This window comes from Oncorhynchus mykiss, chromosome 27, assembly GCF_013265735.2.
Source record: "Oncorhynchus mykiss isolate Arlee chromosome 27, USDA_OmykA_1.1, whole genome shotgun sequence".
Taxonomy (NCBI): domain Eukaryota; kingdom Metazoa; phylum Chordata; class Actinopteri; order Salmoniformes; family Salmonidae; genus Oncorhynchus; species Oncorhynchus mykiss.
In genome coordinates this window covers 15,453,317-15,471,618 of record NC_048591.1, presented here as the reverse complement: position 1 = coordinate 15,471,618, position 18,302 = coordinate 15,453,317, and the positions used below count along the sequence as shown (strand labels likewise).

General features: G+C 39.4%; 1 protein-coding gene across 1 annotated transcript; it reads right to left on the bottom strand.

Moving 5' to 3' along the window:
• Nucleotides 1–1,402: 1,402 nt before the first annotated feature.
• On the bottom strand, nt 1,403–17,353 carry LOC110507174 (uncharacterized protein C11orf53 homolog). Its single transcript, XM_021587071.2, has 5 exons — nt 17,201–17,353; nt 13,393–13,493; nt 6,187–6,226; nt 3,358–3,653; nt 1,403–2,581 (listed from the first exon to the last, which is right to left on the bottom strand). The coding sequence occupies exons 1-5, from the start codon at nt 17,208–17,210 to the stop codon at nt 2,183–2,185; spliced, it is 846 nt and encodes a 281-aa protein (XP_021442746.2). The 5' UTR covers nt 17,211–17,353; the 3' UTR covers nt 1,403–2,182.
• Between the last annotated feature and the right edge of the window lie 949 nt (nt 17,354–18,302).

The window sequence follows — 18,302 nt, the reverse complement described above, 5'->3', positions numbered from 1 at the left end:
CTCTGTGGTTAAAGTCTGCTCTGTGCATGTCTGAAAGTGACAGAGCCAGCAGCCAAGAGAGTTTTTCACATTATGTCATAAAAAAGTATTACACTTATGAATGCAGGTAAAATGCTAATATGTATTAGATCCAGTACAATGGAATAACTAAGACCTGAATTTGAATGCAGCGTGTTCCGATTCCTCCTTCGCTTTCTGTCAAGCAGAGTCAACCAAAAACACTTGGCCTGATGGTTCATGCAGAAACTGGGGAAGCAATATAGAATGTATTGATCCCTTAAATTATTTTTCTATTAAATCACTCATATCACAACCCTCATTCCTCTTCACAAAAATGTACCTGAGTCAATTTTGGAAAAGGATTTTACTCACAAAAGACATAGGAATTTATTTTCCCAGTTGGAAATAGTAGGCCATGCATCAAATAACTATTTTCATCAGAAAAACAAACCCTCAAATGCAATAATGCATTTTGTAAGTTGTCTGCAGGTGGCTTGTTGTGAATGCACTCAAATATCAAGTCATTATCAGGTTATGTAAACTGGGTTCTAATACTCAACGCAGAAGGATTTGTCTTAATGTACAGTATATGAAAGTGATGCTATGAAAAGGATTCTTTCACTGTGACTGACAAATCACTGCCTATTACTGTGATTAAAAAGAGCATATGAAACATTGTTTTTCATGAGGCCTACCTGTGCGCCTTCCTTTAAGCACCTCTGTTCGAACACCTCTCCTGTCCTTGATCCATTCCACATGCAGCCATTTGCAGATATTTTCAGTGTCCATGTGAAAGATAGTTATTGCGAGGATGGAACATAACGTTGACTTAAAAGTTTTTTTTAAACACCCATGTAAAATGAAGGCCTGCAAAGCTTACAGATTTAAGTCTAATAGCATGAGATGAAAGTAGACAAACATCAGAGTGTGCAATGTGTAGGCCTACTGAGTGGACATCCTTGTTTGAAGTCACTAGGTCACATGACCAAGGAGCTATTGAAATTCTAAATTTAGAAAAATTAATGGAAAACCATGTGAGATGAAAATGGACAAACTAAAGGGTGTGCAATATAGAAGAGTAGTAAGTGGACATTTGGAACCTTGTTTGAAGTCATTAGGTCACATGACCAAGGATCTATTGAAATTCTACATTTTGAAAAATTCATGTAAAATCTTGTGAGATGGAACAAACTAAAGGGTGTGCAATATAGAAGAAGAGTCAGTGGACATTCTGAACCTTGTTTGAAAGAAGTATGTCACATGACCAAGGAGCTATTGAAATTTGAATATAAAAAAAGTTTGTACTTTGTTCACGCTCCCTAACTAATTCAACTAGGAATACAAGACGCTGTTCACATTTCCACATGTTTATTAGCTTTGGAAAGCAAATTAATGTCTAGATCGTGAAAATAAGACCTGTGCAATGTTGTGCGCAATTTTCCAACATCATGACACTTATTTGGAGTCTGTGGCTCAAGTGGTTTGAAAGCGCGAATATCCGTCGAATATCGAACTTGAAACTGTCTTTACCTCAGTCTTTTCATTTAGTTGTCACCTCTGCCTATTACTACTAATGAATGTTTTGCAACGAAATCCTAAAAGATATGAAAGATTTAAAAAACGCACATATTCATTACCAAAGCGTCATCGAGTAAAGGCTAACATGAAGCAGATACAGTTTGACAAACTCTGATTTGGTTATTAAATCAGACAACAAGATGATATTAAGTAAAGAAGAACGTTAAAGTAAAACAACCTTTAGCAAAAATAAAGATCGTTGTCACATGTTCATCGTAATTGTCGCCATGGCAGTATATAAATAAAAATGATGTTTTTCTAATATAATGACGGTATAGAAACACATTTATTTCAAACATTTGAACACAGGCAAAGTCATTCTAGGTCTAACCACTGAATCATAAATGTCAATTCAATGTCTATTCCATGTTGGCTCAAGGTAATTTCATTGAAATGCCGTGTAAATAACGTTGATGCAACCAGTGTGCGCCCGGCTATTACTGTATGTCACCAGGGGACTTAGGAGGGTCAAATAAGTACAAGTTTCACTTTGTACTTCTATAAAGTGATAAACAAAGTCAAATATTTGGATCAAAAGGAGCTGAATCGCTTGCATCAGCATTGTTTTGGTTTTCTGTGAAGGACAGGTCGTTTCCAAATTGACTCAATAAGTCCTCCGAATCTCATATGGTGACCAAGAGCTTCCGACATCTTCTTTCACCCACGTGTGCGTGTCACTATGTGTGGCGAGGGTACTGTCAGAGTCCTCATTAGCTAGAGGGGCCATCTTGGAGGCTAGGTCGTTGGAGACAGTCATATAGGAAGGACATGTGAAAGTGGAGGCAGCAGGGTAAGAAGTGTGATAGTGTATTTCTTCCAGAGGGTGAAGGGCATAGGGCTGTGCCGAGGCCATGGAGGAGCTGCGGGTGGAGCAGCGGTACTGTGAGGGGCTCCCAGGAGGGTCGGGGCTGGGCAGGGAGACTGGAACAGAGTTCAGGCTGTCTGCACACAAGCCCTCTCCCTGGGTCACTGGGTCTGCCACTGACTGCTCCCACGAATCTCTCTGCAGGAGAAACAGACAGAGGGAAGGATAGAGATGTGTTAGAGATTATGGGAAAATTTGTATTTTTTGTTGGTTTTGCAGATTGCGGAATGCCCTAAGATGAATGTGTAAAGGAGTTGGGTTGGAACCACGCGAGTGTGATGATTGGCTCCCGAGTGGCGCAGTTGTTTAAGGCACTGCATCTCAGTGCTAGAGGCATTACTACAGACACCCTGTATCACAACAAGCCATGATTGGGAGTCCCATAGGCGGCGCACAATTGGCCCAGCGTCGTCTGGGTTTGGCCGGTGTAGGCTGTCATTGTAAATAAGAATTTGTTCTTAACTGACTGGCCTAGTTAAATATCAAATCAAATTAACCTTGCTGAAGACGTGTTGGCTCCCTGAGCTAATGTCTTGGCTTTATCTCAGTGGGCTAACAAAGCCATGTGTAGCTCACAGATCTGGGTTCGAACCGCAATCAGTAACATAGGAAAACACTTGTACTTGTGGAATTTGATAGATTTTTTCCTTCATGCTTGTGTGAAATATGTGCTCATTTGGATGTACCCTACCCGCTCCAGCCTCCAGCGCTATTAACATGCTTTGCACCATCTCACATCACATAAAACACAAATACACATAGGGCCTGTTCCCTGCATTTAGTCTAGCCTTGAACTCACTTCTTAGTCCAGGACTAGAATTGAAACCATATTTAAGAAACAGGCCCATAATGTGAAGCCATATCTCAACAGTCCCATTCTATTACCAGCACTAACCACTGACAGAGTGCCTTACCAGGAGGAAGTGAGGGGACTCTCCGGAGAAAGGTGGTAGCAGACTGGACAGGGCGGAGCTGGGGAAGATGGAGCTCCCTCCGGCGGAGAAGGCTGCACTGCGGTAGTCTCCGAACGTTTCCTGGTAGTAGCTGTCTATGAAGGAGGAGTATCCCGACATGGCTGATGAATCACAACCCAGAGGCTTGCCCCCAAGGGATGAGGAGTAGACATCGGCTGAAAACTGCTTGGGGGAGAAGTCCGAGTCAGAGATGAAGGGTCGCCTCATGCTGTAGTAGCCAGGGATCATGTGAGACCCTGTTGTAAAGGGAACCAGGTAGAAAACATTAGTAACAAGTGGTCCTGTGTGGCTCGGTTGGTAGAACATGGAGCTTGCAACTTCAGGATCGTTGGGTGTGATTTGGGCTGGGGCCACCCAAAATGTATGCTTTGGATAAAAGTGTATTCTAAATGGAAAAATATATATACACTACCGGTGACATTTTTTAGAACACCTACTCATTCAAGGGTTTTTCTTTATTTTTACTATTTCTTACATTGTAGAATAATAGTGAAGACATAAAAACTATGAAATAGCACACATTCTTCAAATAGCCACACTTTCCCTTGATGACAACTTTGCACACTCTTGGCATTCTCTCAACCAGCTTCAACTGGAATGCTTTTCCAATAGTCTTGAAGGAGTTTCCACATACACTGAGCACTTTTCCTTCATTCCGCGGTTCGACTCATACCAAACCATCTCAATTTGGTTGAGGTCGGGGGATTGTGGAGGCCAGGTCATCTGATGCAGCACTCCATCACTCTCCTTCTTGGTGAAATAACCCTTACACAGCCTGGAGGTGTGTTGGGTCATTGTCCCGTTGAAAAACAGATGATAGTCCCACTAAGTGCAAACCAGATGGGATGGCGTATCGCTGCAGAATGCTGTGGTAGCCATGCTGGTTAAGTGTGCCTTGAATTCTAAATAAATCACAGACAGTGTCACCAGCAAAGCACCTCACACCATAATACCTCCTTCTCCATGCTTTGCGGTGGGAATTTCACATGCAGAGATCATCCGTTCACCCACACTGCGTCTCACAAAGACACGGCAGCTGGAACCAAAAATCTCAAATTTGGACTCCAGACCAAAGGACAAATTTCCACTGGTCTAATGTCCATTGCTTGTGTTTCTTGGCCCAAGCAAGTCTCTTCTTCTTATTGATGTCCTTTGGTAATGGTTTCTCTGCAGCAATTCAACCATGAAGGCCTGATTCACAAAGTCTCCACTGAACAGTTGATGTTGAGATGTGTCTGTTACTTGAACTCTGTGAAGCATTTATTTGGGCTGCAATTTCTGAGGTTGGTAATTCTAATGAACTTATCCTCTGCAGCAGAGGTAACTCTGGGTCTTCCATTCCTGTGGTGGTCCTCATGAGAGCCAGTTTCACCATAGCACTTGATGGTTTTTGCGACTGCACTTGAAGAAACTTTCAAAGTTCTTAAAATGTTCCCTATTGACTGACCTTCATCTCTTAAAGTAATAATGGACTGTTGTTTCTCTTTGCTTATTTGAGCTGTCCTTGCCATAATATGGACTTGGTCTTTTACCAAATAGGGCTATCTTCTGTATACCCCACTACCTTGTCACAACACAACTGATTGACTCAAACGCATTAAGAAGGAAATAAATTCCACAATTTATTAACTTTTAACTTTTAACATGGCACACCTGTTAATTGAAATGCATTCCAGGTGACTACCTCATGAAGCTAGTTGAGAGAATGCCAAGAGTGTGCAAAGCTGTCATCAATGCAAAGGGTGGCTATTTGAAGAACCTCAAATATAAAATATAGTTTAACACTTTTTTGGTTACTACATGATTCCATATGTGTTATTTCATAGTTTTGATTTCTTCACTATTATAGTGAAAATAAAGAAAAACTCTTGAATGAGTAGGTGTTCTAAATCTTTTGACAGGTAGTGTACATGAATGGTTTGTACACTTTACTTACAGCCTGCAGGTAGAAGGATACCTACTCAGTTGCTCAACTGAATGCATTCAATTCAATGTGTCTTCTGCATTTAGCCCAACCCCTCAGTATCAGAGAGGTGCTGGGGGCTGACTTAATTAAAATGTTCAGCCCCAGGGGAACAGTTGTGGGGGTTTACTGCCTTGCTCAAGGGCAGGACATCAGATTGTTTCACCTTTCCAGGTCGGGGATTAGAACAAGCAACCTTTCAGTTATTGTCCCAACGCTCTAACCGCTAGGCGACCTGCTGTCATATCTAGCAGGTCCCATCTAGACAAACCTCCGCCCCATCTAGGCAACCCTCCGCCCCATCTAGGCGACCCGCCGCCCAGGTACAATGCATTATGGTGTATTTAATCATTGTAAGATTTATCCTAAATATATCTATGACACCCTTATATTGTGATTTTATAATCTCATAAAGTCCTGACTAAATAACAACATTTTTGAGCCAGTAAAACATGTCCTACATTGAGAGACATAACATATTATAAATCTTATGAAGGCTCATAAATGCTTAGAACTAATAAGTAATAAAGCCTTATACCTGCAGGAAAACGTTTCCAGTGGGCAGTAGCTATCAGAACAAAGCATACCGTATAAGTGTGGATTACAGATTCAAAGCTCTGGTGGCTACTTGAAAATCTTGTGCCTTGAGTTTTATTCCACTTTTTCAGAACTTTGCTACTGAATGTGACATTTGAAAGTTTTTGTCTATATTACTGTCCTTCCCTTACCTCAAACACTATTGGCAGAGTTGATAGGTCAGTGGGACTCATCAATAATTACATAATATACCCAGAGATTTTTCTCACCTGGCATTTGGACAAATGACGATTGACTGGATGTTCCTCCCTACAAATGAAAGAACAGACAAACATTAAAGCCTGGATCCATGGCATTATAAAAACAGGTCTGATTCTGGTATCACATAACATGCCACCACACACGCGCTGAGGAAGGCACAAGCCGATATATAAAGAAAATTCAAACAAAGCTTCAAGAAATGCTACGCACATCCAAGCGAGGGTAACAATTTATATGGATAGTTCATCTGTAGATGCACTACAGACTACCGACACTTACGAAAAAAGGTGCTAAGTAGAACTATATAGGGTTCTTTGGTTTGTCCTCGTAGACTATGTATGGGTATGCTGACTACAGGAATGTCCACCAGAGCTGTTGCCAGAAGATATTATGTTAATTTCTCTACCATAAGCTGCCTCCAACGTCATTTTAGAGAATTTGGAATTATGTCCCATGGGGTTATGGTATGGGCAGGCATAAGCTATGGACAACGAATATAATTGAATTGTATCGATGGCAATTAGAATACACAGAGATACCATGACGAGATCATTGTCGTGCCATTCATCCGCCACCATCACCTCATGTTTCAGAATGATAATGCACAGCACCAGGTCGCAAGGATCTGTACATAATTCCTGGAAGCTGAAAATGTTGCAGTTCTTCCATGTCCTGCATACTCACAAGACATGTCACCCATTGAACATGTTTGGGATGCTCTGGATAGACATGTACGAAACTGTGTTCCCGCCAATATCCAGCAACTTCACACAGCCATTGAAGAGGAGTGGGACAACATTCCACAGGCCACAATCAACAGCCTGATCAACTCAAAGGAGATGTATCACGCTGCATGAGGCAAATGGTGGTCAATGATATTAGGCCACTCTTGGCCATGATTACAGACACCTGTGTCTTTTGACACTATATAAATGAGTTATCCCGCAGTGTTTGTGATTATACCCTGATGAAGACAGCTTGGCAGTCGAAACGTTGGTATTGCATTTTTGCATCTGAGCTCTTAGAGTGTGCGGCTCTCTTTTATTTTCAAGTTTCTACTCCGCTAGCCAGCACCTCGTCTTAATAGGTGTGCGTTTCTTTTTCTTCTAAATGGTGGTCACACCAGATAGTGATTGTTTTAATTATCCATGCCCCTACTTTTTCTTAAGGGTATCTGTGACCAACAGATTGATATCTTTATTCCCAGTCATGTGAAATCCATAGATTAAGGCCTAATTGATTTATTTAAATTTACTGATTTCCTTATATGAACTGTAACTCAGTCAAATCAGTGCTTAATTTGTGCTGGATCCTGCCAGAACAGGCCTCTAATTTTTAGACTGTTTTGTTCTGGGACCTATTTGGCCAGATCCGGCACCTCTCATGGCACTTTTTGCAATGTAACATTTTGAAAAAAAGCTACCTCGAGTTGATTCTTTGTTAGTTATCCTACTGGTTGGGCCGGCCAGGGTTTATGGTTTACGCAACATTGTAACCTATGTTTGAGACCAACGCATGACTGTGTCTCTCACAGAACTGGAACGAGATGTACTTTCTATCATCTCTCTCCCTCTCTGCTCTGATAGACATGAATGAGCCTGCAACGCTGATCTCTCGTGTTGCACTTCATCATTTATTTCCTTATAGAATGATAGCCGTGTGAAGGGTTCTGGAGGATCTGCAGTACCCCAGATACAGTGGGGCAAAAAAGTGTATTTAGTCAGCCACCAATTGTGCAAGTTGTCCCACTTAACAAGATGAGAGAGGCCTGTAATTTTCATCGTAGGTACACTTCAAATATGACAGACAAAATGAGAAAAAAAATCCAGAAAATCACATTGTAGGATTTTTTATGAATATATTTGCAAATTATGGTGGAAAATAAGTATTTGGTCAATAACAAAAGTTTCTCAATACTTTGTTTTATACCCTTTGTTGGCAATGACAGGGGTAACACGTTTTCTGTAAGTCTTCACAAGGTTTTCACACACTGTTGTTGGCATTTTGGCCCATTCCTCCAATACATCACAATGATGTTCAAGTTTAAACATTGAGGTAAAGATTAACGCTCAGTCACTATTTTAAAGAATGAAAAAATAATTCAGAATGGTTCTATGTGGAAAAAAAATCCTTCTTTCCTTCTAAAGAATCATCAAATAACATTGTTTTTTAAATGGTTATTAGCATGAAAAAGGTTCTAAGTACAACCCTTTGCCTTATAAAGAACCCATTGTCTTCCAAAAAGGATTCTTCAGATGAAAATTGTTCTTGGTAGTACCCCATCCCTCTGCAAAAAAAAAAAAAAAAAACTTTCAGAACCCTTTTTTCTAAGAGTGTACAGACTATCAGTAACATATATTTTTTTAAATCTACTAAACCTAACCCTTATCCTAACCCTAACCTTAACTCTTACCCTAATTCTAAGCCTTACCCTAACCCTAACCCTAACCTTAACCCTTACCCGTATTCTAAACCTTACCCTGACCCTAACCTTAACCCTTACCATTATTCTAAACCTTACCCTAACCCTAACCTTAACCCTTACCATTATTCTAAACCTTACCCTAACCCTAAACCTGACCATAGCCTTAACCCTTACCCTTATCCTAACCTTTACCCTAATCTTAACTCTTACCCATATTTAAAACCTTACCCTAACCCCAACCCTAACCTTATAACCCTTAACCATATTTGAACCCTTACCCTAACCCTAACCCTAACCTTAACCCTTACCCTTATTCTAAACCTTACCCTAACCCTAACCCTAACCTTAACCCTTACCCTTATTTTATACCTCACCCTAACCCTAACCCTAACATTAGCCCGTACCCTAACCCTAACATTAGCCCATACCCTAACCCTAACCTTATCCCTTACCCTTATTTTAAACCTTAACCTAACCCTAACCTTAACCCTTACCCTAACCCTAACCTTAACCCTTATTTTAAACCTTAACCTAACCCTAACCCTTATTTTAAACCTTACCCTTACCCTAACCCTAACCCTAACCCTAACCCTAACCTTAACCCTAACCCTAACTCTAACCTTAACCCTTATTTTAAACCTTACCCTAACCCTAACCCTAACCTTAACCCTAGCCTTAACCCTTACCCTTATTCTAAACCTTACCCTAACCCTAACCTTAACCCTTACCCTTATTCTATACCTCACCCTAACCCTAACCCTAACATTAGCCCGTACCCTAACCCTAACCTTATCCCTTACCCTTATTTTAAACCTTAACCTAACCCTAACCTTAACCCTTACCCTAACCCTAACCTTAACCCTTATTTTAAACCTTACCCTTACCCTAACCCTAACCCTAACCCTAACCCTAACCTTAACCCTAACTCTAACCTTAACCCTAGCCTTAACCCTTACCCTTACCTAAACCTTAGTCTAACCCTAACCTTAACCCTTACCATTATTCTAAACCTTACCCTAACCTTAACCCTTACCCTTTTTCTAAACCTTACCCTTATTCTAAACCTCACCCTAACCCTAAACCTAAGCCTAACCTTAACCCTTACCCTTACCCCAAACACTAACCCTTACCCTTATTCTAAACCTCACCCTAACCCTAACCCAACCTTAATCCTTACCCTTATTCCAAACCATACCCTTATTCTAAACCTCACCCTAACCCAAAACCTAAGCCTAACCTTAACCCTTACCCTTACTCTTACCCTAAACCTAACCCCAATCTTAACTCTTACCCTTATTCGAAACCTTACCCTAACCCTAACCTTAACCCTTACCCGTATTCTATACCTTATCCTAACCCTAACAATAACCATTATTTTAAACCTTACCCTTACCCTTAATCTAACCCTAACCGTAACTCTTACCCTTACCCTTAACCTAACTCTAACCCTAATCCCAACCCTTATCCTAACCCTTACCCTAATTTTAAACCTTACCCTTACCCTTAACCTAACCCTAACCATAACCCTTACCCTTGCCCTAACTCTAACCTTAACCCTTAGCCTTATTCTAAACCTTACACCTAAACCTAACTGCAACCTTAGCACACAGTTGCTTATCAGTATATAGTGTGTTGATAGTATTACAATGTGTAGAGCAGCTACAGATGGACTATCTAAAAAAAGTGTGACCCAAGTGAGTGCTGGCCTTTTTCATGTTTGATGTGAACACATAACATGGACAGTAACAAAGTATACAGTGACATTCTGTGAAATAAAAAAAACTGATCAAGTCATGATCATTATCATTACAGACTGAAAAACATTAACCACCATGCACTTTTATAGCAGGTATTGTGTCACGTTTATGATAGCATTACGAAGAGCTTATAATGCAGAAGTCAGTTAAATGATTCATTATGGGGTTTAATACACTTCTTAATGGCTTTATTATCCTCTTGGGTGCCGTGGAGTCTGACGTAAAATATAGAATGGACAAGTCTCCATTCTGTCTATGGTTATTGAAGACACTTTTTGCATTACATTTATAGCAAGCTTATTAGAATGTATAGTAAAAATGTTTGTATGTGGGTTAGAAAGGGAGATATACTGTACACTTACAGGGATAAAAAAAAAGAGAGACACACACACACACACACACACACACACACACACACAAACACACACACAATGAGGGTTAAAAAGGAGGACAAGCTCTCTTTTGTTTGCATTTAAGCTGTGTTGGCTGGAAGGCAAGCAAATTTTGAGGGTTGGATTTGAATGCAGTTTGCCCATACCAAGACTTCCCTATGTGGACCAGGGCTATGCCTCAGTGCTTCTCTGAAGGCTGTGTATGGATATCATGTTGTTAAAGAGTCATGGTCGCCCAGTTCACAGCAAAGCACCTGATGGAGAGACACGATAATCCTGCATGGGGAGGCTAACAACTACCTAACAACAGCATTTTGGGGGCTCTAAGCGAGATTTTGCTGCAGGACACCACATAAGAGAAAAACTGCTGATGCACTACCAAAAAATACAGTTGGGGTGTCGCTAATGCCTTGAAACGGAACCACAACTACCAACCAACATCACCAGCCACAGGTCTTCATGAAGAGCTGATCTGTGAAGAATGTTGGGCTGCAATGTGTTGCATGACAGTTGCTAAAGAAAAGTTGATAATAATGTTGTCATTCTTGAAGTTTTTATATGCAGGCGTATTTGGTGAAAAGCCTGTCCTAAAGGAAAACCAGTTACCAGTCAAAATGTTGTCCATAAAAGACCGAGCATTTGGGAGCATACTAGTGTGCACATATTTTAGTTCTACATGACTATTTAATCTGATTAATTATATGAAGTATGTGTGGATACCCAAGTGTTTACAAATAAAACAAAAACAGACCCTTGAAAAGTACTCTTTCCTCCACAATAACACAACAGTGAAGATACACTGATAATGTCCGAACATCAGTCAGTTCTGCATATAGTATAGGCTACTGTAATTGAGTAAGGAAGAGCTGGCTAATGCCATTTCTCTCTCAGCATTCCTTGATGCTGAAAGTCAGAGGTCTTACTTGTGTCACAAGTCGTATAATGCACAAATGAATAGAGCAGTGTATATATGGTTATATCTCTTTAACATTCTTCTTCATAAAACTTGAAGTTCATTATTACTTGAGATTATGTAAGACGGTCTATGTCCTGTCATTGAGGCAGCATGACTGTTGTCAAATGTATTTCCCTTTGATTTCTATGGGTCCATGTTGCGACTTGAATTGAATAACTTTGTGGCTAAAGTTTGCCAATGTCTATCAATGGTCTTTCCCTCTAGGATAAAAGACTGCAAACTAGAATGAGAGAGAGAGAGAGAGCATCAGAGAAAGTCTAGGCAACCTTTAGATAGTGTGGCCCATCACCCTGTTAAATGTATGTGTCTTTAGTCTGTATTGTTCAACCCATGAACCTGGGTACACACCTCCCATGTTTACAAAGGAAGACAGAGAATCTACTAGAATAAAACATAAACACACAGTATCATTGGATATTGAGTATAATATAATCCAATCAAATTTAGCGTCAAAAACTGTTGATGGCTTGGTAAACCTGGGGTCTTACCAATCCATCCACAAGATGATATCTGTAACTCTGAGTTAATAGTATTCCCTTAATACTGTTAATTAAGTATGACAAAACCCAAGTCTATTACATTTTCGCTTTCAAGCAGAGGTTTCGGTGTTGGCGTTGACAACATCAATCTAGTTTTGTTTAGGAAAATAGTGACTCAAATCATTATTAAGCAATAAGAGCAGTACTTCCTGGTGTTGTGATATTTGCTGCTGTTTTCTTTGGACCCATTGACCTCTAAGAGAAGTCATTTGGCAAATCTCTGACATTTTTGCATAACATTATTATGAATTTACCAGTGTTTTTTGGGCACAAATGAAATATCACTTATAACCCAATCTTCCGATTCAACATCACATTTAGTTTTGTTCTGCCACAAAGGTTGTTTCTTGATATTCAAAACAAATTGTAGTCTGTGGAGATTCAACATGAATTTAACAGTTTGTTATTTCTGCATAGATATTGATGTTTCAAAAGTACCATACAGTCCAGGCATGAGAGGTTGGTCACAGAGTGTGAAAGCATGTCTTATGGTTTACGATGTTGAAACTAATGGCATCTACCTCGCAGTTTGTTTATGCCTCATCAGGTTCTCTCCGTGAAGAGTGTAGTTAGTGTCTAGCGAGTGGACATGCCAATGGTAACAGAAAACAAATGGAGTCCTGTAAAGGGCATTGACAGGTAGCTTGGGAGATGAAAAGCTTATCCTGTTTGCTCAGGCAGATGTCTCATAGGCCGATTGTGCTATGTCTGAGGAAACAATGACTGTCTTGTCTGTGGCCTGCATGGAGAACATTATCGGTTGGCAGGTGTGCGAGAATCTGACTTTGCATAGACCAACCTGGCAGACCAAAAAAGGGTTTGTGTTAGCTATCCTCCTCACAACTTCTAGGGGGCATGACCATTAGCCATTGTGTATTATTGTTGTCCTGCTCATGGTAGGGTTCTCATGCGCCTGCTTGGCTTTGTTTTTCTCTCTTAACCCTCTGTTCTGTTATTTACCCATAGGCTTATCGTTCACTCATGGCTGAGAAGTGGAAAAATAAAGGCACAATACAGAGGGACTTATAGGTCGGCATTATGGTCATGAAAATAAATAAATAAACAATACAAAATAAAAAAAATCATGCAAAAGCGAGTCATACAAGATTTACTTTGAGTACTCACACTATATCTTGGTCCATTTGTTTGTCTTTGTCGTTTCTCTGCCAGTAAATCTTTCACTGTGTGCTTGACCCTAACCCCTTGATAGGCCCTTTTAGAATACTCTAGAGGAGAAAAAGAGAGAAATGTTTTGCACACATACACACACACAGAGATATAATTTACTTATTATTTTGAGTGTGAAGTAATACAATTTAATACATTATTCTACACTCATTACTCTGCGGGGATTATTAAAAATGGTGAGATCATTAAATCGATCTCCATACACTCCTAACACAAGGATAGCCTAAAATTGTAGTTATATTGATACAAAGGTTTAACATTTTGTATGCTTCAAGTGCATTGCTAGAACAAATTCTATGAACCTCTTGAAGTGCAGTTGAAGTTGGAAGTTTACATACACCTTAGCAAATACATTTAAACTCAGTTTTTCACAATTCCTGAATTTAATAAAAGTAACAATTCCCTGTTTTAGGTCAGTTTGGATCACCACTTTATTTTAAGAATGTGAAATGTCAGAATAATAGTAGAGATAATTATTTATTTCAGCTTTTGTTTCTTTCATCACATTGCCAGTGGATCAGAAGTTTACATAAACTCAAGTAGTATTTGGTAGCATTGCCTTTAAATTGTTTAACTTGGGTCAAACATTTTGGGTAGCCTTCCACAAGCATCCCACAATAAGTTGGGTGAATTTTGGTCCATTCCTTTTGACAGAGCTGGTGTAACTGAGTCAGGTTTGTAGGCCTCCTTACTCACACACGGTTTTTCAGTTCTGCCCACAAATTTTCTATAAGATTGAGGTCAGGGCTTTGTGATGGCCACTCCAATACCTTGACTTTGCTGTCCTTAAGCCATTTTGCCACAACTTTTGAAGTATGCCTGGGGTCATTGTCCATTTGGAAGACCCATTTGTGACCAAGCTTTAACTTCCTGACTGATGTCTTGAGATGTTGCTTCCATATATCCACATAATTTTCCATCCTCATGATGATATCTTTTTTGTGAAGTGCACCAGTCCCTCCTACAGCAAAGCACCCCCACAACATGATGCTGCCACCCCCGTGCTTCACGGTTGGGATGGTGTTCTTTGGCTTGCAGGCCTCCCCCTTTTTCCTCCAAACATAACGATGGTCATTATGGCCAAACAGTTCTATTTTTGTTTCATCAGACCAGAGGACATTTCTCCAAAAAGTACGATATTTGTCCCCATGTGCAGTTGCAAACCGTAGTCTGGCTTTTTATTGGCGGTTTTGGAGCAGTGGCTTCTTCCTTGCTGAGCGGCCTTTCAGGTTATGTCAATATAGGACTTGTTTTACTGTGGATATAGATACTTTTGTACCGGTTTCCTCCAGCATCTTCACAAGGTCCTTTGCTGTTTTTCTGGGATTGATTTGCACTTTTTACACCAAAGTACGTTCATCTCTATGAGACAGAAGGCGTCTCCTTCCGGTATGGCATCTGCGTGGTCTTGTGTTGTTTATACTTGCGTACTATTGTTTGTACTGATGAACGTGGTACCTTCAGGCGTTTGGAAATTGCTCCAAAGGATGAACCAGACTTGGGAAAGTCTACAAATGTTTTTCTGAGGTCTTGGCTGATTTCTTTTGATTTTCCCATGATGTCAAGCAAAGAGGCACTGAGTTTGAAGGTAGGCCTTGAAATACATCCACAGGTACACCTCCAATTGTCTCAAATTATGTCAATTAGCCTATCAGGAGCTTCTAAAGCCATGATATCATTTTCTGGAATTTTCCAAGCTGTTTAAAGGCACAGTCAACTTAGTGTATGTAAACTTCTGACCCACTGGAATTGTGATACAGTGAATTATAAGTTAAATAATCTGTCTGTAAACAATTGTTGGAAGAATGACTTGTGTCATGCACAAAGTAGATCTCCTAACCGACTTGCTAAAACTATAGTTGATTAACAAGACATTTGTGGAGTGGTTGAAAAACAAGTTTTAATGACTCCAACCTATGTGTATGTAAACTTCCGACTTCAACTGTATATGAAAAACTATTATTTTCAGGAGGCCTACATTAAACATACTATACACTTATTGTATTCTGTTTTTGCTCACTTAAATTGTAAGTATTTTAGAAATTAGCTTGAAGTAAGTATCTTCAAATTGTACCTACTCAAAGTAAAATACAAATATAACAAGTACAATATATTGGTTATGTATTTTACAGATAATCTGCTGCTCCTGCTTAGTGCCTGTCCTCATTCATTTCTTCAAACATGTATTCATTTGAATTTTCACAGTTTTATGCACAGCTGAATTGCGTTTTGGCATACATGTGTAAATGGAATGGAAATTGTCTTTAGGTTTGGTCATTGCAAATTTCCTGTTCAAAAATGTAATTTTGTACAAACATGCACCATTGTCTAACAGTGATGGCATTGTCATACACTGGATAGCCCCCCACACATTTTAAGTAGTTGAAATAGGCCAAGTGATAGAAGTATCAAAAGTATCAATATGTATTCTTATATACGCCATGAATCTCAACAGTAAATATGTCTCCAGCCTGATCTGTAGGCAACCCCCCCCCCCCCCCCCCCCCCCGAACATATTCCTAGTGAGCATACTATAGACTATATTTGCACTTTAACATGCAAAAGGAAATCACATGCAAAAAAAAAACAGTACAGTATGTAAAATATCTAAGCTTTATGAATGGGGTTGTAAGATACGTTCCTATTTTACTATAGCCACGTTGATCATCATACGGCCAAACAGTTTTGAAATTCAGAAAATGATGTTGGAATCGGATCATAATGACATCGTTTTCTAGGTGTTGCTATATTCTGACATCCAAGTTAATGATTTATTAATTGAAAAGAGGGTTGGATACCGGACACCCAATACCAAAACAATATCTGCATACTATTCAGCATCATCATGTCCTTTATGCTCTGCACTAGTCGCAGCTAAGTATTGACATCTTTAGATATAATTAATGAACATGTTCAAATGACAAACTGTTACCATATTCCCCAATGCAATACTCTACAGTACTATACTTTCAGTTTTAGTATGAAACATACAATCCAGTACACCAATCCAATACTATACAAAGCACAGTGTTAGCTTTACAGGTAATTGAATTACAACTTTTTAATATTGAAGGATACTAGTGATTTCCAAAAATGACAATGGCATACATCAGATTGTTATGCTAGTTAAGTATGTACATTATCACCCCTTTAAGGACAATGGCATACATCAGATTGTTATGCTAGTTAAGTATGTACATTATCACCCCTTTAAGGACAATGGCATACATCAGATTGTTATGCTAGTTAAGTATGTACATTATCACCCCTTTAAGGACAATGGCATACATCAGATTGTTATGCTAGTTAAGTATGTACATTATCACCCCTTTAAGGACAATGGCATACATCAGATTGTTATGCTAGTTAAGTATGTACATTATCACCCCTTTAAGGACAATGGCATACATCAGATTGTTATGCTAGTTAAGTATGTACATTATCACCCCTTTAAGGACAATGGCATACATCAGATTGTTATGCTAGTTAAGTATGTACATTATCACCCCTTTAAGGACAATGGCATACATCAGATTGTTATGCTAGTTAAGTATGTACATTATCACCCCTTTAAGGACAATGGCATACATCAGATTGTTATGCTAGTTAAGTATGTACATTATCACCCCTTTAAGGACAATGGCATTCGCTTTTTATGGATGATGATAGTTTTGACAAAACCATATACTATGGAATTATCTCATAAATGATTATGAATCAGTGTTATGGTTGCATTTTGCCTTACCGGTTTCCATGATGCTGTAGTTTCAGGTCTGGTACTACAACGACTGAGGAAGCCGGTCCTCTATTCCAGTGAAAGTGAAGATGTACCGATGATCAAAATCCTACTAAAGACAAGCCTTTTCCACCTCGGGAAACTTTTATGGAATCCTTCACACACTCCACTGATGGAGAGTGTACGGAGCTTTCCAAATGACCTTTTTCCATGCAAATGATTAGTAGGACGTTTCTAGACTATTTGCATCTACAGTCTAGATTAGAGGAGAGCACAAGCATCTAAGAGACTCATCGGAAGGCATTCTATTTTGTTACCTTGAAACATGTTTTCATAAGTCTTTAGGCCCGTTTGGGCTCCAAGTATTTTTTTACACTGTCAAATGTCCCCTCAAGCTATCAATGTAAAAGCTTGAAATTATATATCGAAAAAGTTTCAGTCCACTAAGTAAAGGCAACAGGTGTAATGCTTTAGTAGCCTAGTTTGTTCTGAGCATGTTTGAGCCTTTATGAAGTGTCATAATAATACATTATATCTGTCAGCTTTAAGTCAAGTGTTACAGGTTTGTCTGTACTTGCAGGATGGTATCACCTAGAAAGTCAGAGGAGAAACAATGTCAAATCAAATCAAGTTTTACTGTTCACATACACATGGTTAGCAGATGGGAATTCATACGAGTGTAGCGAAATGCTTGTGCTTCTAGTTCCAACAGTGCAGTAATATCTAACAAGTAATCTAACAATTTCACAACGACTACCTTATACACACAAATGTAAAGGGATGAATTAGAATATGTACATAAAAATATGTGGATGAGCGATGGCTGTGCGGCATAGGCAAGATGCAGTGGATGGTATAGAATACAGTATGTATTCTCATGTGTATGACATGAGTAATGTAGGATATGTAGACGTTATTGAAGTGTCGTTATTTAGTGACTAGTGATACCTTTATTAAATTCATTTATAAAATGTATTAAATTGGCCAGAGATTTGAGTCTGTATGTTGGCAGCAGTCACTTTATGTTAGTGATTGCTGTTTAACAGTCTGATGGTCTTGAGATAGAAGCTGTTTTTCAGTCTTTTGATCCCAGCTTTGACGTACCTGTACT